Raw genomic sequence first — 23,748 nt, forward strand, 5'->3', positions numbered from 1 at the left:
TTCTTTCTTCCCACGTTGAATATAGAATTTACCAGAAATGAAGGGACCTTAGGAAGAGCCCCCAGTCGCGTCTCAGCGGCCATGTCTCTGAATCTTGTCAACCAGTAGTGTGAATGCTAACTCACAAGGTATACAGTAACTCTGGTTTTCTGATGCAGAAGGAGGAAATTGAGATACGGTGTGGTTTCCAAGTAGATTACAAGGTCAATTCTCTAAAACTTTGATGTGCCTAAGAATCACCTAGTTTGATGTTTAAAATGCAGATTCCTGGGCCCCCAAGACCAGAGATTTTGAATCCGTAAATCTGGGATGGGTATTGGGAATCTTTATTGAACAAGCTTCTCTGATGATTCTGATGCAAAGAATTCGCAGACCTTTCTTGAGAAACATATGCTAGACTACTCTGAAAAATAAACATATGAAAGGCTGTTCTTTGGTCATTCCATTTTTTGAACTTAAGAAGTTCATAAATGGGAAGGAAAGCTCTGGTGACTGTTTAGCGAGTCAGACACAATCACCACTCACCCTCCCTCTTCTGCTGTCACAAAGCTACACTTTTAGCACCAACTGGCAGAGCATGGATGTTTACTTCAACCCCAGATTTTCCTGTTCTTTTTTTATGGAAAGGGTAATGTAGACCATCTTGCTCAAAAGAGGATGGAGGTGGTGAGTTTTGCTTGGATTTCTATATGTTTCTGCTTTGATTCTCTTTTTAAATGTATGTTTCCTGTAAATATTTCACAAGGAGAAAGCGCCAAGGACCCTAAGAAACTATTTTGAAAATGAAAAATCTCTTCCTGGTTTAATGTGTAGCCTGACAGATGGACACCCACTGCTTTCTTTTGGAAGAACTGCACGGGCTTTTCCTCTTTCCCTCTCTTTTATTTTTAAGAGTGATAGAAGGAATGATTCATCCATGTAATCAGAGTTCTCACATTGTTGTTAAAGGAAATAAAAATTCATCAAGGAACCGTAGTATATCTTCCTTATCTAGTCATATATAAGGATGGAGCTCAGGATTTGGGACTGTTCCTTCTAGACATCAAAGTAAGTTTTCAGACCAACGTTATGTACCTGTTCTCTCATTTCAATATGATTTGTGGGGAAAAAACTGCAAAGAGTGAAGCAAGACAAGCATTTTAAGGAAATTTAAAAATATGAGATCAGTACCTAATTTTCTTAATTTCAGTTAAAACTTAATTTCAAGCAATTGATTGATTTACGTATACAGTACTTATTAATGTTTTGTGTCACATGTGATGATAAATAAGGAGCCAAAAAGGATCCAATTAGGGGAATCCCAGGATTTTGTCTATTTATTTGTTCATATATGACTGCTGAAATTCCACTCATCCTTCCATGCTCAGCTCAAGTGACACCTCTCTGGGAAGCCTTCTTCTACCTGCCCTCACCTCTTTGTACTTCTCTCCTTGGAGCCTTTGCTACAGTCAGCATTTTGTATTAACTTTACAATAGCTCTTTTCTTTTTTAAAGGAATTAGAGGGTTTTTTTTTTCTTCAGTTTATTTATTTAGAGAGAGGGCATGCGCATGCGTGCATGTGCAATTTGGGGAGGGGCAGAGAGAGGGAGAGAGAGAATCCCAGGCAGGCACTGTTAGCCTGATGATGCGGGGCTCACAAACCATGAGATCATGACCTAAGCCAAAGTCAGACGCTTAACCCACTGAGCCACCCAGGTGCCCCTATTATAGCTCTTACTACCATTTTCCATTGTAGTTTGCTGGCTGGCTTGCTTGCTTGCTTGCTTTCTGTGAATGATATGTTTTTCAGTTAGTTTTGTTTACAAGTGAAACTTGGGGAATTCAAAATTAACATCCTTGCCAGTGAGCTTGTTATAGACGGGAAAAGTTTTACCTTTGTGTTCCACATTGTTCTGCTATGCTTTATCCAAATGAACCTTTATGAGCTGGCTGCCATCCAGTTTCATGTGGACTCTCTTGTGCACAATTTTACTTGGGAAGACTAAGCTCTCCAGGATTGCATCGTGCACAGCTGCCAGAGTGTGGAACGCTTGCTTATTTTTTGTACAGCGTTTTTTGAGTTGGCTCAGGCAACTCTGGGCAATAAAGATATCATACTTCCCACTGAACTTTTTCTCCAGTTTACTTACTAGCTGGACTTGGATTTTCTGGAAAGATTTAAGTTGAGGAATGCAAACAAAGATTATAATAGCTTTCTGACCACCACTAACTTAAGTTTTCTTGGCTGTTGTTACATTTGGCTCCCTTAGCTGGGCCTTGAACACGTGTTCATCTGCAGCTCAAATAGAGCCTCGAAGGTGCTGGACTCATCCATAGCCATTCGGCTTCATGATATTTACGTGCGAACTGAACATGGCCTTGCCCTTGATGAGCACTGGCCTAGCCACTGTAGTTTCTTATTTGCTTAATTCACTTAGGAAACTGTGAATATATTAAAGACCTCAATATGAATATATTTTGGCATTCCTTGTGCTCAGCACAGTGCCGGGCGTATAATAGGTTTCTAACTAGTTGAGGTTAGTCTGAAAAATTATTTGTTCATCTCTTTAATGATGTTTGTATGTGATCCTTCGAATCTCACTGCTATGGTTGGAAGGAATCATCTATAATTTTCCAAAGTACAGATGGATGTGACAAGATTTTCTGAGTCGCAGTGTCCATATCTGTAAAATAGAGAACCGCTTATCTCATAGGTAGTTGAGAACATCATTTATTAGCCGTGTGATCGTGGGTAATCGATGGAAGCTTTTTAAGCCAGTTTCCTTGTCTTTATATTTGCGTTAATGTGAGGATTAAGTGTGATGATTCATATTACCCACAGTGCAATGCCTGTTAATGACAAGCACTCATAATGTTATTAACAATGAAATGTAATATTAACAATGACTTATATTAATAAATGACTTGTTAACAATGAAATGAAATTTTGTATGAAGTGTTGTAAAATGATATTACATGTAAGGTTTTGTCATTATTATTATTATTAGGTAAAATAAGGACCATGAATAAATTGATATTAATACTAGAATAAGAACTACAAATTAAATAATGAGTAAATAAAAGGATTTCACAGGTATTCGAATGTTTGGATTCGTTATTAGTAGTGCATATTATTATACACATTCTTAGCGTTCTAAAGCTAAAACCTGAACTACAAGTCCCATCATCTTTTCGGGAGGGGGGAAGGGGGGAGGGGGTAGAATCACTGGGCCCGGATGTAGACAGAAAACTACATTTCCCAGAGGGCTTCACTCCCACATCGCCATTATATATATAGTCCATCCGGGTTCTTCGAGATGCTGTTTGGCGACTCGTCGCCATTCCCGGAGCACCTCGGCCTCGGCCCAGAGGCGAGTGTCGGTCGCTGTGTCGGAGACACCGGTCCCCGACACCAAGACAGCCAGCCCTCTCCCCTGCCCCGCGGCGGGAGAGCGTGTCCGGCCGGCCGGCGGGGCTCGCACACCTTCCCTCGACTCCCCTTCCCCCGTAGCCTCCGCCCCGCCAGGCCCGGCCCGGACCTCCGAGCCCCGGCCTCCTCCTTCTCTGTCACTGCCGCCGCTGCCGCCGGGCTCGACAGCCCCGTCCGCTGCTTCTCTTTCCAGTTTGAGAAGCCGAGGAAGGAAACAGGGAAAAATGTCGCCATGAAGGCCGAGAACCGCTGCCGCCGCCGACCCCCGCCGGCCCCGAACGCCATGAGCCTGGGTCCCCGCCGCGCCCGCTCCGCTCCGACCGCCGCCGCCGCCGAGGCCCCCGTTGATGCCGCAGAGCTCCCCCAACGCCGCCGCCACCGCTTCCGACATGGACAAGAACAGCGGCTCCAGCAGCTCCTCCGCCTCTTCGGGCAGCAGCAAAGGGCAACAGCCGCCCCGCTCCGCCTCGGCGGGGCCGGCCGGCGAGTCTAAACCCAAGAGTGGTAAGGGCGGGCTCCCAGGGCGGTGGGCGGGGGGTGGGGGTGTCTGTCCCGAAGGCTGGGGAGGATCCTCGCTCTGGTGTCTGGGTCACCCAGGTACAGCTCCGCTTTCCACTGTCATTCTTCCCTTACTCCCGTTTCCTATAGCTCCCATTATTTAAAAATTAACACTAAGAATACTGTACAGCGTGGTTTATGTGAATCCTTGCATTATCCTTGCTTTACTACTCGGAAGGAAGAGATTGGTGGACTAAGTGCTACTTTTATCCCCATTTTGCGGATGAGGAAACTGAGGTTCACAAAAGGTAAGGTCACCCAGCTAGTATGTGTCTCACAGCAGGCCTTACTTAAAACCTGCTTTGTCTGACTCACCAGTCCACACTCCTAAACCACTAAGTTGTTTTACCCTTTAATGTTGAATTAGCCTTGGATAGTGTTCAAGTTTAAACAGGGGAGGGTGGGGCCCAAGGACTTTTGAAACTCAAATTTCATGTTTAATAACCTGGCCCAAGATCCATCCCTCTGTTGAAGAGGAGTCATCCTTGAATGGTTTTGTTCAGTGTGGAGTTGTGGTTACGAGCAGTAGCTGTGATTCAGTTTTTTTAGATTTGCCAGACCTTGAGTGTCTGAATTTCCTTTTTTGTAAAGGTGGAGATAATCAGAATTAAGTAAATTATCTCAGAAAACAAATGAGCTAAGAGCTTGGAAGAGTATCTGACAGCTATTATGCACCAAACACACATCATGCCTATTTCCTTGTGTTAGTGGAGTGCTAACACTCTAGTGCTAACACACTAGAGTGTGTCCTTTTACAGGGAAGATTTTGTCATTTTTGTAGTCCTGCCTCTCATTATTAAATTATGACCGTCATGATAATAGTTATCATTTATTGAGGGCTCACCATGTGCCAGGTACTGGCTTAGGTTTGTACATCTCTTATCCATACTCCAGTTATTAACCTGTCCAGCAAAGTGGAATTGTTCATCTCTAAAGAAGGAAAAAGCTGAGAAGCCAAGAGTTTAGGAATTGGCAGAGTCGAGTGGAATGTTCTCCATGTTACTTCAAAGTCCGTGTACTAGTCTCTGCTATTTCATGCTATAATGTTATTAGCAGTAATAGGAAGATGTTTTTGGTGGGAGTGGGGATATGTGGTAGACAGGGGAACATTTGGAGTCCCAGATGTAGAGTTCCAGTTTAAAACTTTTTAAGATTAAAAAACTGTAAGGCTGACTTGAGTTCAGAGCTGATCTACTGGATAGAGCAAACTTGTTTACCTGGTATGCTGAGGACTTCTAGAAATTGCTTATAGAATTCCGGGTGGAGGCCAGGTGTCTCGATAATAAACGAATGCTTTAAATACCTAAGCAGGGATTAGTGTGGTCTTTCAGGCAGTATTATGTAGATTAATTTTGGGGTTTTGTACATGTGTAGCTTTATCACAGATCCCTCTAGAGAGAGAGGGTAGCCAGGCCTCTTGGCTGGTGTTGGAACTACTGGTTTAGTGTAGTCTGAATAGTTCTCAGTGTAGTTGATAAAGAACTTTACTTTTGCACTCAATTCCCAGTTGTAAAGTTAAAGATTGTGATTTTCTAGCTATCTGAATTCTCAAGTAGTTTTTCTGGGGCTCCTGTTTAAGCCACTAACATGCAGTCATGAATCTGTTGCAATAAATGCCTTCAGTTTATTCTGTAATGAGGCAGTAGTGAAAGTTGGTGACAATCCAAACAAGGAAACTGAGGTATTTAAGGCATTTACTCATTTTGTCCTTTGAATGTTGATTAGTAGACCTAACTCTGATTATCCAACAGGATGATATAAAATTCTGTTGTAATTTGACCAAGAAAATATTTGTCAGTGTTAAGGTTTCAGATAGACTTGTATAGAATACTTATTGTTGGGTTCATTCTGACTAAAGTGATTTTTTTAAACAGTTAAATACTATAAAATACTCTTAAAAGCATTTGTTTACCTTCTTAATTGAAAGCTTCTGAGGAAGGAAATAAAAGCTCTTATAAAGGATTTTTGCTAGGTTTTGTAAAATACACAAGGTGCCTCTGGTAACAGTAGTTTTTAATATGTTTGTTAGAAAGCTTGCCATTGCCAGTGTCTGCCATTCTGGCTACTGCTATGTATGTTTCCTTAGCGAAAAGGAAGGATAGGTTTGTAGCTAAATAAAAAGTTCATTAGCCATAATCCATGGCATGCATTTAAGAACAAATCAAAGGCAGAGTGGGTAGAGATTGAAAATAGTTTAGGAAACTCTGGATATTGGCTTTTAAGGTTGAACTGAGGGTTAGCATATGCTACCTTAACATTACAGCAAAGATCAATGCTGCCATGACAGATATCATTCAGGACCTCTTATATAGTGATTCTAGATCATTGTTCTAGCAAAACAGTGGACTCAAATTCAGCATAATTCCATAAAAGGTTTCTGTAGTATTTCAAAAGCTGACTCAATACTTCATACTTGATTTTGCTGGAAGTTGTTGAAAGGACTGAGTTGAAGAAAGGAAATGGAGGGTAAGGTGAAAAGACAACTTTCTTTTGTGAAAGTAACAAGAACAAGGGTTGCTCAGATTTTAAATATTTAATTTCTCTTTCCTCTCACCCTACCTCACATATGAAAAAAAAATCTGTTCTATTTTCTAAACTGCATGTCATAAATGGTCATTTGCTTCCTATCTACTTGTTTAATATACTTGAGTCTTTGTTCCTGCAGTTGGCTTAAGTTTCCTCTTCATGCACACAGGAAATAGGTGAATTTGGCTCCTGGGATTTAATTGATCTTTTTGGCCAGAGTGGCATACCGCAGTTCCTTTGCCTTGGCTAATTGCTTCAGACATTCACATAACATTCCTTTCCTTGGATATTTTCCTCTAGCTTTGTTCCAGTAGGGCTAAGATGCAGTTCTAAGAACATTTACAGTGAATAGCCCAGAATATAATCCAGAGGAGAAAGGTGTGTTTGGGTTTAGGGAAAGTCATTTAGAAAGAGCAAAGAAAGTAATAAGAGGCAAGAGAGTAGGCTGTTCATGGACAAACAATGGACCCTGGCCCAGAACCAAGCTCTTGCCCCATTCCTCTGGGTGGGGGATGGTACTACCATGGAGGTTAAGGGAAGGTCAGGTATTATGAAGCAGTTATTTTGAGGTTGGTGATATGAAGTGCTGTCCTGACACACTTCCTCTTATTCCGGTACCAGGGGCCAGGTTACTAGTGGTAATCTGCCTTGAAGAATGCTTCTGGGCTGTAAATGGACCTGGAGGTTTTGATGGCTTTGAAAATTGAGGTGACTTGAAGCCTTTAATAAAAACCACTTAGAGAAGTTGCAAGAATTTCCGGGCCTGTTGGCTGGAGTCCTTGGTTTATATGGCTTTGTTGGGAGTCTGGTGGGTGCTCTTTGACAGGAATGATTTAGATTTATTAATAATAGGCTTCCAAATAATAATGGCAGCTTTGTGCCAACCACTGTGGTAGGCATTTTACAGTTTTTTCTTAATCTTCATGACCCAATGAGGCACCCTAGAGATAAGCCCGATTTCACAGACAAGAAAACCCAGGCTTTAAAGGGGTTAGAGTGATTGGTTCAAGTGAATTCTTAAGAAGTCCTAGGCAATATTTATAAGTTACCCTTTGTATAAATTAACTTAGCAGACAGGTAACTTGGCACGTGTCATTCTTGATACCACTTTCTTCCTTTCACTCAGAATTACTAATTTCAGCTGAATTCAATTTGTTGTCCGTGTTTCTATAGTAAGGCCGTATGTTGCCCCTCCAGAGGTGCTTGTCAACCACTCTGAATGATGGGTAAGCAACTTGCTTGTGATTACAGCATGAATCAGCAGCAGAAACTTCCTGGTTGGTATTCTGACCTAGGTTGTGCCACCTGTTAGAACTAGAGCTAGAAATGTTGATGATGCCAAATTATTGAAGTGGAAAATTTATGGTCTGTAATTTGGTAATGGAGGGAAGACATTGAGATATATTTACTGTTATTTCGTAAAGACCTTTCTGTTAGGGAAATGTGGAATAACTGAGACACTGGAGTAAGTTTTCAAGTCTCTTGTTGACTCTGGGATCCTGAGTTCTGGATTTGAGCCTTTTTTTTTTTTTAACGTTTTTTAATTTTTTTATTTTTGGGACAGAGAGAGACAGAGCATGAACGGGGGAGGGGCAGAGAGAGAGGGAGACACAGAATCGGAAACAGGCTCCAGGCTCCGAGCCATCAGCCCAGAGCCTGACTCGGGGCTCGAACTCACGGACCGCGAGATCGTGACCTGGCTGAAGTCGGACGCTTAACCGACTGCACCACCCAGGCGCCCCTGGATTTGAGCCATTTAACTAGTGGTCTTGTCCATTTTGGAATGTATCTTGACAGTAGTTCTCGGGCAGTTGTTCTCAGCTCTGGCTGTGCATTAGAATCTCCTGAGGAACTTTTTTTTTTTTTTTTTAAGTAGGCTCCACTCCCAGTGTGGAGCCCAATGCCAGGCTTGAACTCATGACCCTGAGATCAAGACCTGAGCTGAGATGGAGTCAGATGCTTAACTGACTGAGCTACCTAAGTGCCCCTCCTGAGGATCTTTTTTAAAAATGGAGATGTATGGAGCTCTTCCTTAAGGATTCTTTCTGATTCTTTCGATCTGGGTTGGGTTCTTGGGCCCTGGCATCCATAGTTTTAAAAGTCTCTGCCAGTGATTTTTTTTGTGCAGCCAGGATTAAGAACCACCACTTGGAAACTAAAACTTGAAACTGAGAATGTTTCTCCCAGGAACTTGACTTTTTTGTATGCTTTTTAAAATCTGAAGCAAATCATCTTATTGCTATCTCCTTTGAGAGAAAGGAGGACAGATTCCACCCCCATGTTATTCACATGTGTATGCTGGCAAGTTATCTACAAGCCATCCCCAAAACAGTACTCTGAATTTTATCTCTCGGTCACAGGCCTGTCTGTACTTTCAATCTTTAGTTGCCTGTTGCCTGGGTCTAGAGATAAGAGCCAGCCTCTCACTTTAAATTCTGTAACTTCTTACCATTAGGCAAGTGGAAGACAAGGTGAGGGAGTTGATTTTAAAAAAAAATTTGAGGGGGGGGCCCTGGGTGGCTCAGCCGGTTTGAGCGTCCGACTTCGGCTCAGGTCATGATCTCACGGTGTGTGGGTTCGAGCCCCGTTTCGGGCTCTGTGCTGACAGCTCAGAGCCTGGAGCTTCCTTTGGATTCTGTGCCTCCCTCCCTCTCTGCCCCTCCCCCGCTCATGCTCTGTTCTCCTTCAAAAATAAATAAACGTTTGGGGCGCCTGGGTGGCACAGTCGGTTAAGCGTCTGACTTCAGTCAGGTCACAATCTCGCGGTCCGTGAGTTCGAGCCCCGCGTCAGGCTCTGGGCGGATGGCTCAGAGCCTGGAGCCTGTTTCCAATTCTGTGTCTCCCTCTCTCTCTGCCCCTCCCCCGTTCATGCTGTCTCTCTCTGTCCCAAAAATAAATAAACGTTGAAAAAAAAATTAAAAAAATAAATAAACGTTAAAAAAATTAAACAAAATTTTTTTTTTTGTATTTAAAACAAAAAAATTTTTTTTAATGTTTATATATTTTTGAGAGACAGAGAGAGACAGAGCATGAGCAAGGGAGAGGCAGAAAGAGAAGGAGACACAGAATCCAAAGCAGGCTCCAGGCTCTGAGCTGTCAGCACAGAGCCTGACATGGGGCTCGAACCCACAGAATGTGAGATCATGCCCTGAGCCGAAGTCAGACGCCCAACCGACTGAGCCACCCAGGTGCCCCGAGGGGGTTGATTTTAATAACTAAAATTGTAGATCCATATGTGGTCGGTTGTTGTAATCTGTTTTAGAAATGGGCAGTTCACTGTCCATCAGAGAGCATTTCTGTAAGCATGATGAAACTGTTTCCTTGTGTGTGTGGTAATAAATGAAGAAATGAAAACCACCTGCTGAGGGCCAGCTTACTTTCTTGAGCCGTTGAAGTGTAGAATCTGGCTCTACCTAAATCTGTGGAATCTATTAGGTGCTTGTCTTGAAAGTATTAGAGTCAAATGCAGTATCATCTGAAACAGTCTTAGGTAATGAGGTTTGGGGAAAATGTGTTCTCCATTTATGCCTGTTTTCATAGAGCCTCCTCATTTGTTCTCATGGTAAAGTTAGCTTGGACTCAATCCGTCTGAATTTTCTGTTTATTTGAAATCTTATTATCAACTAACTCCATAGGTAAGAAAAAATTTCTCAGAGATGCTGTGTTTGACAATAGCTGTTGCTAACTGGATTAGTAGGTAAAAGTATAGTTCTTAAATTCTAGTTTCAGATTAAACTCTGGTCACTTTCCCTAATTGGGATTTAAAGGTAACTGGGAGGAATAAACCTAGCTTTGCAGTGTTTCTCTGACCATCTGTTCTCTGTTGGCATTACTGCCATCTCACGTGACTTATTAGCTCGCTTCCTGGATTGTGGTTTGGTCAGGTTTGGAGAGGATGGCTTACCTCTCATTTATCCCATGGTGGTGACAAACCATGGTGAAGTGGTTGCTTTCAAAATTTGGACTTTGATTTGTTAGCTCACGTTTTCTTTTTTTCTTTGAGGATACACACCACCTTGGATTTATTTAGCTTCCTATAAAATAAGCTAGTCATCTTACCTACAAATAATTTTTAGGCATTTAATAGTTTAAAAAAAATTTTTTTTTACATTTATTTTTGAGAAACAGAGTGAGACAAAGTGTGAGCAGGAGAGGGGCAGAGAGAGACAGAATCCGAAGCAGGCTCCAGGCTCTGAGCAAGCTGGTCAGCCCAGAGCTTGATGTGGGGCTCTAACCCACGAACTGTGAGATCATGACCTGAGCCGAAGTTGGACGCTCAACTTACTGAGCCACCCAGGCGCCCTGGCATTTAATACTTTAAAAAATTACCCAGACAATAAGTGTACAGAACTTTTTGTATACTTAAAAGTCAGAATCTTAGAGGGTGAGGCCCGAGCATAGGAATCCCTTAAAAGCTCATTTGAGGTATTGAAGCTGGCAGGATTGAGAACCACTCGATTAGGTAAAAATGAAGCTCCATTTCCCAAAGTTAATTAATGGTCATTAACAGACTGCTGTGTTGCCTTTCCAGACATGTTTCTATGAGTTTTGTTTATATATGTGTGTTTTATAAATTTTATTGAGAATAACAGTTGTACTAATATGCTTTGTGATGGTCAGTGCTCATTGAAAGATATTTGATATAAAGAAAGCTTAATAAATGACCTTTTTTACATATCTGGGGGGACATTATGGACCTTTTTGTGATGTAGTAACAGATGTGATATCCAGTGTTTCATAATGAAAATTTATTTCCAGGTCACCTGGGTGGCTCAGTCGGTTGAGTGTCAAGACTTCAGCTCAGGTCATGATCTCAGGTTCATGAGTTTGAGCCCTGCATCAGGCTCTCTGCTGTCAATGTGGAACCTGCTTGGGATTCTCTGTCCTCCCCTCTCTCTGCTCTCTGGCTTGCCTGCTCTCTCTCAAAAACAAGTATTAAAAAAAAAAAAAAATTAAAATAAAAAATATTTTCATTAGGTTATGAAACCTAATAATGGAAATGTTAAAAAGTTTTAAAAACAGTCCTCACATAGAAGTTTTTTTTGTTTTTTTTTTTTTTTAGTAGGCTCCACACCCAACATGGGACTGAAACTCATGACCCTGAGAACAGGACTCGCATGCTGTACTGACTGGGCCAGCCAGGTGCCCCTAAAAAAATTTTTTTTAATTAAGTTTTTAATTTTAATTCTGTATAGTTAACATACAGTGTTATAGTAGTTTCAGGTGTACAATATAGTGATTCAACAATTCTGTACATTACTTAGTGCTCATCATGATAAATGTACTCTTTAATCCTTCAGTTCTTTCACCCATCTCCTCACCCACCTCCCCTCTGGTAGCTGTGAGTTTGTTCTTTATAGTTAAGAGTCTGTTTCTTGGTTTGTCTCTCTCTTTATTTTTCTGTGAATTATATCTTTTTATTATTTATTTATGTGTGTATTTTTTTATTTTTTAAATTGTTTTTAGTGTTTATTTTTGAGAGAGAGACAGACAGCACAAGCAGGAGAGGGGCAGAGAGAGAGGGAGACACAGAATCCGAAGAAGACTTCAGGCTCTGAGCTGTCAGCCCAGAGCCCGATGTGGGGCTTGAACTCACAGAATGTGAGATCATGACCTGAGCCGAAGTCGGACGCCCAACCGACTGAGCCACCCAGGTGCCCTGAGTTATATATTTTTAACATGCAGGATTAAGCTATATTTGGGTGGGGAAACTTTGTAGTTTCTGAGGCTCATGGTAGAATCCTCTTGGCTTTGTAAACTATCACCCTCTTAAAGTAAGCCTAATCAGTTTCTTCATTAAAAGTTCCCCAACTTTCATTCTAAGTTTCTGCTTAAAGCCATTAAATTAGTATGCAGATTTGATTTGGTCAAATTTCCATATTGAAATAAAACAACATGGAGTGAATAGACAAATCTAAAACAGGATGGAAATCTTTTTTAAATAAATTTTATTCTGAGGAAAAAAAAAAAAAGACAACATGGAATGGGCAAAGGGACAAGAAAGATAAAGTAGTTTTTTTTGTCCAAAGACTAATTTGGGGACCTTTAGTTATTTAGGTGTATATGGTTCTCAGATAGGTTTCATTTTACCATTTTTTTTTTTTTTAAAGCCAGTAAATTTTGGCACATGTTAGATGTGTCTGGTCAGGAATCTTTGTTCAACTTGGGACAAAATAATCTATGTAGTTCAGCACCTGAATAGAAAAAATGGGCAAAGAATACAAACAAGTGCTCTTTACACAAAATACAAATGGTTAGCAGACTGGGAAAGTATGTGTTGGTACTCATCAGAGAAAGTCAAATTTAAAACAAATAATTTTGACCCTTCAGTTTAATAAAGTGTATTCAACTCTATTTTGTCAACATTGCAGTGACCTAGATGTTCTCTGTTACAGTGTTGTTAGAATATAAATGAATAGGTATAATGGTTCTAGAAAGCAACTTGAGGATGTGTAAAAGGTAATGCTGATCATACTTAACCTGCTGATTTCACAATGAGAATTTGACATAATCATACAGGTGTCTGTATAAAGAGGCTAACTAGCAAAAAACTAGAAACCACCTAAATGTACAGCAGTGGAGATTGGTTATGTTATACTGTAAGTATATGATAGTGCAGCCATTAATCATGCTTTTGAAGACTAGAGGTAGAAATGTGTGAAAATGCTCATGGAGTAATAGAAGACAGTATATCCCGTGTGTCTGTCATTTTGTGGGAGACGTGGCAAGTATACAAAAATAGAGAGTAAAAGGAAATTATGCACTGTTTATAAGTTGGTATTCTATGCCTAGTGGCAAATTTATTCTTCCAAATTTCATTTAAAAAAAAAATTTTTTTTTTTAACGTTTATTTATTTTTGAGACAGAGAGAGACAGAGCATGAACGGGGGAGGGTCAGAGGGAGGGAGACACAGAATCTGAAACGGGCTCCAGGCTCTGACCTGTCAGCACAGAGCCTGACGCGGGGCTGGAACTCACAGACTGAGAGATCATGACCTGAGCTGAAGTCGGCTGCTTAACCAAGTGAGCCACCCGGGCGCCCCTATTCTTCCAAATTTCAAAATCAAACATACGTTCTTACAACTGGAGGAAAAAAAGCAAGAAATATTTTTTAAAAGGACATAATTTATGCTGATCTAATATGCTCTTAGAGCTCAACTTCTTTTGTCAATTTAATGGCTTCTCAGTTTGACCTCTAGAACATATGTAAATACTGCTTTGCTGTTATGCCTCTTGAATATATCTGCTGAGGCCTAGGCGTTGCACTATAGAATCTAGCTGTGTTATAGTAATTTAAGGAGAATAAGGAGAATTTTTTTTTTTTAATTTCTTTAAGTTTATTTAGTTTTTTGAGAGAGTCAGAGACAACGTCAGCAGGGGAGGGGTAGAGAGAGAATCCCAAGCAGGCTCCATACTGTCAGTACAGAGCCCAGTGTGGGGCTTGAATTCATGAAATCATGCGATCGTTACCTGAGCTGAACCCGAGAGTCGGCACTTAACTGAGCCACCCATGCGCCCGGAGAGTAATATCTTCTATCCTACTTTCAGATGAAATATTTTCCCCTAGTACAGATAGGCTGTTCTTTTTAAAAAATTTTAAGGGGTGCCTGGGTGGCTTGGTCGGTTAAGCGTCCGACTTCGGCTCAGGTCATGATCTCACGGTCTGTGAGTTCGAGCCCCGCGTCGGCCTCTGTGCTGACAGCTCAGAGCCTGGAGCCCGTTTCAGATTCTGTGTCTCCCTCTCTCTCTGCTCCTCCCCTGTTTATGCTCTGTCTCTCTCTGTCTCAAAAATAAATAAACGTTAAAAAAAATTAAAAAAAAATTTTTTAAGTAGGCTCAACACCCAAGTAGGGCTCGAAATCATGACCCCCAGATCAAGAGTTGCATGCTGTACAGACAGAGCTAGCCAGGTGCCCCAGGCTGTTCCCTTTTCTATCATTTCATCTAAATGGACTTTTATTTATTTATTTATTTATTTATTTTTTTAATTATTATTATTTTTTTCAACGTTTATTTATTTTTGGGACAGAGAGAGACACAGCATGAACGGGGGAGGGGCAGAGAGAGAGGGAGACACAGAATCGGAAACAGGCTCCAGGCTCTGAGCCATCAGCCCAGAGCCCGACGCGGGGCTCAAACCCACGGACCGCGAGATCGTGACCTGGCTGAAGTCGGACACTTAACCGACTGCACCACCCAGGCGCCCCTAAATGGACTTTTATAAGAGCAGTGGTTAAGTTGCGCAAAAAAGAGATACTGTGAACTATTTGGGTGGTTTGACCTGCATTTGTATCCCTCCTGAAGGAGGGACAGTTTAGGCTTCATCATTTAAAAAACAAAAGTAAGGGGCACCTGGTTGCCTCAGTAAGTTAAGCAGCCAGTTTCCGCTCAGGTCATGATCTCGCGGTTTGTGGGTTCGAGCCCCACGTTGGGCTCGATGTGTAGCTTGAACTTAGGATCCCGAGATCAAGAGTCACATGCTCTTCTGACTGAGCCACCCAGGATCCCCTATGTTTCCTTCCTTCCTTCCTTCCTTCCTTCCTTCCTTCCTTCCTTCCTTCCTTCCTTCCTTCCTTCCTTCACTTCTTTCCTTCCTTCCTTCCTTCCTTCCTTCCTTCCTTCCTTCCTTCCTTCCTTCCTTCCTTCCTTCCTTCGGGGGAGAGGGAATCCCAAGCAGTCTCCACCCTGTTAGCACAGAGCCCGATGTGGAGCTTGATTTCACAAATTGTGAAATCATGACCTGAGCTGAGTCAGATGCTCAACTGACTGAGCCACCCAGGCACTCCTATGGGTCATTTCTTAACTAATTCTTTACATTTCTTGCTTTCAGATGGAAAGAACTCAAGTGGATCCAAGCGTTTTAATCGCAAACGTGAACCTTCCTATCCCAAAAATGAAAATTTTAGCAACCAGTCCCGTCGCTCCAATTCACAGAAAAGCAAAACTTTTAACAAGATGCCTCCACAGAGGGGCGGCGGCAGCAGCAAAGTCTTTAGCTCTTCTTTTAATGGTGGAAGACGCGATGAGGTATGGAATTTAGGAATGTCCTTTCTAGAACACAAGAAACATGAGCTCTGATTCCCCTGCCTCCCAGTTTATCAGTAGTTGGGGAGGAGGGGAGAAAGAGGTGAAAGAGTAAATAACCAAAGCAGTCTTGAGTAGTTGAGGATTAACTAGGTTTGGAACTTTGCCTCCTTTCTTTTCTTGAAAGCTGTGAAAATTTCTTTGGAGGAAGAAGACATCATCATCATGGGTTGTGAGAAATTATAGCAAGATACTATAAATGTACCCTAGATACTATAGATGGTACCTTTTATTATCACTCTTGAATTAGAGGTGCCTCTTGAATATTTAAGTAATACAATGACTTTAATTAATGACATTTGCTCTGTAGTATCTATAGCAAACTGTAAGATGCTATATCCTTAGTCCTAGGTACTGATTTTAGGCGTTTCTTAGATATCCTTTTGGAAGTACATAAAGACTTCTGTACAAAGGAGTTCACTGTTGCATTGTTTGTAGTTGCAGAATCTAGGAAACAACCTAAATTAACAAGGCATTGGTTAGATGAATTATCCTCCTGTTTGAGTGTTTCGTACTATGTAACTATTACAAAATAAAGCAGATTTAATGTACTCATGGAAGAATTCATTCACCAAAAATTTTGTCCTCTCCTACTGTGCATCAAATACCACATAGGAGTTTGGCATACAATACTGAGTAGAACATTGTAACTTATATTTTAGTTTACAGAGAAAATAGACCATTACACAGTTGACCCTTGAACAATACAGGTTTGAACTGCATTGGGCCACTTATGTGGACTTTTTTTTCTTAATATAAATACAGTGTCATAAATGTGTTTTTTTAAAAATTTTCTTAAATAACATTTTCTTTTCTCCAGCTTTATTGTAAAAATATACTTTGTAATATATATAACATAAAACATGTGTTAACTGTTATTGGTGAGGCTTCCAGTCAACAGGTTATTAGCAGTTAAGTGTTTTGGGGAGTCAAAAGTTATACGTGTATTTTCAGTTGCGCCAGGGGATCAATGCTGCTAATGCCTGTATTGTTCAGGTGTCGATTATATAATAAATCCAAAGGTAAGTGCTTATTGAATTAACAAAAAGTAGATTGAGAGAATTAAAGGGATAGAGAGTAACAAAGAGTACAGTTTTGGAGGGTGACGAAGGAAGGCTACTTATTCTGAGGAAGTGAATTCTGAGTAGAGTTCTGAACGAAGCAAGGGAACACACCATACAGTTTTGAGGAGGATGTCTTGGCGAGAAGGAATAACAAGTGCACAAGTGCAAGGAACCAGAGGTGGTAATACTTTTGGTTTGTTTGAGGTCAAACATGTAGGCTACCATGAGTGGAGGAGTAGAGAATGAAGCCAAAGAACAGACAAGAAGGGTCAGATCGTGTTGGGCCTTGCGGGATTTTGGATTTGGTTGAGAAAGATGGGAAGCTATTGGGGGTTTAAGAAGGGAAGTTCTGTAATCTGAGTTGGGAGTTTTAAAGGAGAGAGTGGAACCAGGAGGCTAGTTAGGAGGCTGTTAAGGTATTTCTGGTGAGAGTGATGGAAGCTTTGAAACAGTGATAGTGGTGAGTGGCATACACATTGGGGTGATGTTTGAAGATAGAGCCAACAGGATTGTTTAATATGTTAGTTGTGGGGTCTGAGCAGAGAAATGAATGACTTCGAAAAAAAATGTTTTCAGTGGGAGCTCAGTTCAGGTACTGTATGCTGAAGTGGGGAAGATTTCAAGAGAAGTAGAAAGTTTGGGGGTGGTGGGGAGGGAAGGAGAGTTGAGATAAAGAACTTCATTTTGGAAATATGCTATTTGTGTGGAGATGCCTACTAGATCTCTAAGTAGAGATAGACAGTTAATGGAATCTGGAGTTCAAGGAGGAGACCCAGGCTAGAGAGCCATCTGCATACATTTGGTGTTTGCAGCTATGGAACTAGGTCAGTGCTGCAGAAAGGGAATAGATTCAAGGACTGAGGTCCGAGTCAGGATCATGAGGCACCAGCAAAATGGGAGGAAGAGAACTGAAAGCCATTTGGAGAAAGTGGTCAGTTTTGCCCTCTACTGATAGGCTGCAGAAGATTAAGACTGAAAGTGGACTAGTAGATTTGATCATGTGAATATAGGCTGTTGGCTTTGAGCTGCTTTGGTGGAGTGGTGAGGACAAAAACCAGATAGGATAGCTTCAGAGAATGGAAGGATGGGAGGAAGAAACATCAAGTTCAGACAGTACTTTTTAGGGGCTTTGCTCTAAAGGGGAGTGGAGAGGTGAGGCAGTAGCTTGAGGGAATGTGAAGTCGAGAATTTTTTTTTTTTTTTTTTTTAGACAGAATGGGAGTGGGTTAGGACAGAGTGATAGGGAGACACAGAATCTGAGGCAGGCCACAGGCTCTGAGCTGTCAGCACAGAGCCCGACACGGGGCTCGAACTCATAAGCCGCAAGATCATGACCTGAGCCGAAGTCGGAAGCCCAACCAAGTGAGCCACCCAGGCGCCCCTGAAGTCGAGAGATTTTAAAGTTAAAGAGATTCAAAAGAAGAATACAGCATATCTCTGCTAATGGGATTGTCTTGTTAGGGGGCAGACATGCAGAGGAAAGGGCGAGAATTACTGTAACAGTGTCCTTGAGGAGTTGTGATCCTACTGTACAAGTGGAGGAGTTGGCTTAAATAGGAGCTTTGCCAGTTCATCCTCAGTAACCAGAAGAAGGCAGAGTACTGGTAGGAGGACATAGGAATTCTCTTCTGATTGTTCTTATTGTTTCTGAAATATGGAAGGTGAGCTGAGAGGGGAGCCTTGGAAGCCTTGCAGAATGGCATTGTCTGGGTGACTGGGAGTTAAGTGGGTACAGAAAGGTAACAGGGTTGTGGTAGGGCTGCTTCAGTGAGACTGGTCAGTGTGGTGTGGTTGTGTTCTTGTGTGTAACTGTCTGGTGCTGGTGTGGAAATACATAGATTAATTAGGGGAAGGTCCTGCTAGGTGAGTACAGATGACAGAGAGAAAGAAAGGGGTTGTGGACCATAGGCTTTAGGTCAAGTAAGGAAAGAAAATGAAGAGATGGGTTGGATCACTGGTTTGGAGATCCCAGTAGGGGTAAAGAATTGTTGGAATCAGGACTGAAGGGAACAAGCTGGGAAAGGAGGGAGTTGCTGCTTGAATGTTGGGTGCTCAAAATTATGATGGTGGGAGATGTGTGGTTGTTACCCTTATGGTCTAGATTATAGAGCAGTGCTGTCCAGTAGAAATGCAGGCCACATATATAATTTAAAATTTTCTAGGGGCGCCTGGGTGGCTCAGTTGGTTAAGCAGCTGACTTCGGCTCAGGTCATGATCTTGTGGTCCGTGAGTTCGAGCCCCGCATTGGGCTCCGTGCTCGCAGCTTGGAGCCTGGAGCCTGCGTCGGATTCTGTGTCTCCCTCTCTCTCTGCCCCTTCCCCATTCGCACTATGTCTCTCTCTTTCAGGAGTGAATAAATGTTTAAAAAAAAAAAAAAATTTTTTTTCTAGTTGCCACATTCAAAAAGGAAAACGGTGAAATTAATTTTAATGTTTTTACCCAATATAGCTAAAATGGTATTTCATGATGTGGCATTGGCCACATTTGGCTAGTAGTGGTTGCTGTAAAGGATGGCACAGCTCCAGATGGTATGTCTATGGGGATTGGATTCCTGAAGTAGAGGACAAGCTAATTGGAGGAGAGAGGGGGGGTCAAGGAAATGAGAGGTCAGTGTTGGAAGGATAATCAGGAGTTGTGATGGGCAGTATCAGAGAGAGTGGTAGTGGCAGCTAGGATAATAGTGGGACAATAGAAGGTTGAGGATGTGGAGGATTTTGTTGAGTGAGCACAAGCTCTTATCTAATTTGGGGGCATTGGGAGTGGAAGACTGATGAGAGGACAGCAGTCCCATGGAGATGATTTTCCAGGGGATAAGAGGCAAGGGATGACCTGGAAGTGGTGAGCTTCCTGTGGTGAGTTACATGAACAGTGTGTGGGGGGGTTGTCTCCCAGGATCTATTGTTGAAATGAAAGGAAATTGTTTAATTGTATGTTTTGCCACTGTATTTAATCATAAGGGTCATATGCTGTGGTCTATATGCATAGGGTATCGCAAGTCATATTTGTTGTCTCTGGGATGGAATGTATCTTTCACCATATCCCTTTTTGTACTCTTTAGCTTCTTTATGATGTCTGTGCGGGTGCTGCTTACTAATTTCTAAATATGACTAAGCCGCAAAAGCCTTAAATTTGTATTTCCTTTGACCCAGTAATTCCTACTGTACATTCAAAAGAAACCATGATAGGTGACCAAATATTTGTGCACAAAGATCTATCCCAAAATGTGTTTATCATAACATTATTTTATTACAGTGGACAAGCTACTAACAGTCTGTGTCTGACACAAGGGCATTATAGTATACCTATATGACATAATGGTATATAGCCATTTAAAGCGACTATGTGTTAATATGACTCACATGGCAAAGTGCTTATGACATTAAATTATAAATTGGGATTAGAAAATGCACTGGCTGACTTATAAGTACTTTCCACTTCAATTTGGAAATGTTAAAAAGCCCCAACGTGATTTTTTCTATCTTTATGTGCAGTGGTATTTCTCCTCTGCTGATTGGGTTTATTTCTGGACACAGAGGTAGTCTGCCTACATGTTCTAATTCTGTCAGTTTTAATTAACAATGAATAGCAGTGTGTGTCTTAGACGGGAGGTCTCTGGCAGGATTCTGAAGCCCGTGGCAGTTAGCAGCTGCTTGCAAGCCGCCTCCAGAGTATAGTTCCACAGACTTGTTTTTGCCAGAAACAAACCAGAGAACAAATAGCTAACAAGAGTGAAGGTCTAGGAGTCCTATGGGATTGTCAAAAAATTAATCCAGTAAGTAAATCATTGTGCTTCCCAGTAGCTAGACGACTTCATGTTGGGTTTAGTCATTTAATAAATAGTTAATTGCCATTTAGCGGGGCAGCCTAAACAGTTTAAGTAATTATATGGTAAAGGCTCTTGTCCCCCTTTCTGTTCCCATCCAGATCTTAGGTAGACTTTTGTATTCCCCTTTCCTAGGAAGATTGTTTACTTTAAGCTGTATTTCATTTAGTTAATATTTTAAACCATGTAGAAGGAGGGTTGTGCTGGTTTCTGCTATCAATCAGTGTCATTCTATTCTGAAATACTCTGATTCATTCTTATTCTCTCTAGGTAGCAGAGGCTCAACGGGCAGAGTTTAGCCCTGCCCAGTTCTCTGGTCCGAAGAAGATCAATCTGAACCACTTGTTGAATTTCACTTTTGAACCCCGTGGCCAGGCGGGTCACTTTGAAGGCAGTGGACATGGCAGCTGGGGAAAGAGGAACAAATGGGGGCATAAGCCTTTTAACAAGGAACTCTTTTTACAGGCCAAGTGAGTATGTCTACTCTTGGGAGGAAAGTGCAGTTGAGCCTCTGGGTGGTTCTTGGTGCTGAGAAGAAGCTTCTTTTAAACTGCTATGGGAGAGAGGCAGAAAGGGAGTTGATCTGGTTCTTTTCCTCGTCTCTCTTTTTGGGGGGCAGTGCAGGTGTCGAAAACCAGCTTTTCAAGTGGATGTTCTTGGTGCTTAAAAGAATATAATGCTTAAATAAATACATTGATTAATGCTAAAATTAAATAATGCTTTAGTGTCATAATGAGGTAGTAAAAGTATTTGTTTTGGAATTGGACCCACATTTGAATTTATTTTGACCTTCAATCTTGGGTAATTTATTTAGCCAAGGTGAGATTCAGCTTCTCCCTATAAAGGAGGAGGATTACTTAAAGGAGAATTGGATGATGGGTTGGAGTGTTTGGCATGGCATACGTTTGCTCAAATACTGATTCCCTTTTATTTCCTTTTGTGTGTCATTAGTTACAATGTAAGATTTGACCTTGGATCTAGACTGAAGTAATTGGTTAGTACTTTATATAAATTGGTAATCAAATGACTGAGCAAGAACAGTCTTTCTGCTTCCTTGAAGACTAGCTGTGTGCCATGGTTTCTCAGAGGGAGGGAGGAGATCTGGCTTCCTGCTGATTGATAGAGCCGCAGTCTGGGTTAATTTTAGCTCAGGGGAGGCCTGCAGGGCCTTGGCTAGGCTTGGAAGCAGAAGAAACAGAGTTCATGGATTTAGACTCCTACTTGGCAAGTCTTTGGATTCCCTCCAGAGCTGGGGCTCAGAACTGAGGCTGAAGTCCTAGTTCAGTGCTTCACAAACCATGGCTGCTAATGGCCTGTATTTGATTTCTAAGTGAAGGAGTAATGAGTTTCTGCTGAGGGCTTGTTGGTGGCTTCTGAGAGTCTGCCTTTTCCCTGTCCTCTTCCCTGTTTCCAGCTGCCAATTTGTGGTGTCTGAAGACCAAGACTACACAGTTCATTTTGCTGATCCTGATACCTTAGTCAACTGGGACTTTGTGGAACAAGTGGTGAGTAGCTCGGCTAAGCTTATAAACTGTTAGTGGGAGAGAGAACTAAGGAAAGGAACCATGGTGACACAGCAGCTGTTGGCTGGTATCACTTGATACCTTTTTTCTGCATGACCTCACTGTAGAGATAAGTCCCCCAGAGATGAGTCCTGGTTTTTCCTGGAGTTCATTTTGTGCTAATTGGCACTAGCCTGCAGGATTGGGGAGTTGGAGGGCTCTCATCAAAGGTTCTGTCTCGTCAAAGCAGTTCTATCTACGACCTCCTTTCTCCTGGGAAGAAATAACCAGAGAAATACATGAGGCACTCTGGTTACCTTCCTGACCTAGGGTGGGCTCATTGCATGAACATGGCTTCATCGGTAGCCATTTATAGTAATCAATATCAAATTAGGCCTCAGTCTTGTGGCAGGTGAGTGAGCCACCAGGTACACTACTGTCTAAGCCACTGCTGCATTTTGTTTTCTGTTGAAGTAATGAGTTCTGGGTATTCCTTTGCTGCTCTTAGGTTATAGGGATGTAAATTTTTTTTTTTTTTTTTTTTTTTGAGAACACAAGTGAGCCTGAGTGGGGGTGGGGCAGAGGGAGAGAGAGAATCCTAAGCAGGCTCCATGCCTGGCATGAAGCCTGAAGGGAGCTTGATCATGTCAGTGGGCCTGACATGGAGCTCGATCCCACGACTGTGAGACCGTGACCTGAGCATAAATCAAGAGTTGGATGTTTGACTGAGCCACCCAGGCACCCCATACAATACTTTTCAAAGTGCTGGGTCTCCAAGCCTGGCTACTCATTAACTATGAAAATTGATAAAAACATCAGAGAATGACAAGGCCTATGAAACCTAAGTTCTATATTTATTGGTTAAAAAAAAAAATAGAGATGCATATAAAGTGTAGGTCTGATAGACTTCTCTATTGGAGATTATTGGCACATTACTTTTCGACCTTTTATAAGCCTTTGTGTACGTGTACGTATAAAGTTTCTTTTTATAAATGGGATTATATATTGATTTCTGTTCCTTTTTCCTTTGTGGAACCTCTAAAGTACTTGTTATGTAGTTATTAAACCATTATTGTGATTTCCTTAACGATTCACTTAAAGTGTTATTATATACTTGCATTTTGAACAATTCTGTGAAGATGTGTTGAGTAGAGATGTTCAGGGATGGGGGTGGGAGAGGAGAGGCTTTAATTTTGACAATCCCATGTCACTTTGAAAGCAGTGTAACTCGTGGTGCCCTTTTGTTGCAGCGCATTTGTAGCCATGAAGTGCCATCTTGCCCAATATGCCTATATCCACCTACTGCAGCCAAGATAACCCGTTGTGGACACATCTTCTGCTGGGCATGCATTCTGCACTACCTTTCACTGAGTGAGAAGACCTGGAGTAAATGTCCCATCTGTTACAGTTCTGTGCATAAGAAGGATCTCAAGAGGTGAGAAGGAGACATTTACTAGGTTACACCCCAGTCTGCTAACTTCTTGCTCTTTTACATCTAAATGTCCATGTTACAGTGTTGTTGCCACCGAGTCACGTCAGTATGTTGTTGGTGACACTATTACAATGCAGCTGATGAAGAGGGAGAAAGGGGTGTTGTTGGCCTTGCCCAAATCCAAATGGATGAATGTAGACCATCCTATTCATCTAGGAGGTGAGTTCTGTTAATTTAGGGGGTAATAATCTTGGGTACATCTTTTAAGGCTATCAGATATATCTATTTACTATCAAAATTTGAGCCTTTGGGCAAGCCATTTCTATCATTTGCAGGTCAGTTTTAGGAT

General features: G+C 41.7%; 1 protein-coding gene and 1 pseudogene across 1 annotated transcript in view; one reads left to right on the top strand and one right to left on the bottom strand.

Annotated features, from left to right (window-relative positions):
- Positions 1–1,800: 1,800 nt before the first annotated feature.
- Positions 1,801–3,613, bottom strand: LOC112870287 (small ribosomal subunit protein eS7 pseudogene; annotated as a pseudogene).
- Positions 3,607–23,748, top strand: part of RNF10 (ring finger protein 10) — a 34,666-nt gene continuing 14,524 nt past the window's right edge. Inside the window, exons 1-6 of the mRNA XM_086681858.1 lie at positions 3,607–3,914; positions 15,325–15,521; positions 20,736–20,935; positions 21,880–21,970; positions 23,218–23,402; positions 23,482–23,618. Of these exons, the coding sequence (XP_086537984.1) occupies positions 3,758–3,914; positions 15,325–15,521; positions 20,736–20,935; positions 21,880–21,970; positions 23,218–23,402; positions 23,482–23,618 (967 nt within the window). The 5' untranslated portion in view covers positions 3,607–3,757. The remainder of the gene's footprint in view (positions 3,915–15,324; positions 15,522–20,735; positions 20,936–21,879; positions 21,971–23,217; positions 23,403–23,481; positions 23,619–23,748) is intronic.

This window comes from Puma concolor, chromosome D3, assembly GCF_028749965.1.
Source record: "Puma concolor isolate L17-30 chromosome D3, mPumCon1.1.hap2, whole genome shotgun sequence".
Taxonomy (NCBI): Eukaryota; Metazoa; Chordata; class Mammalia; order Carnivora; family Felidae; genus Puma; species Puma concolor.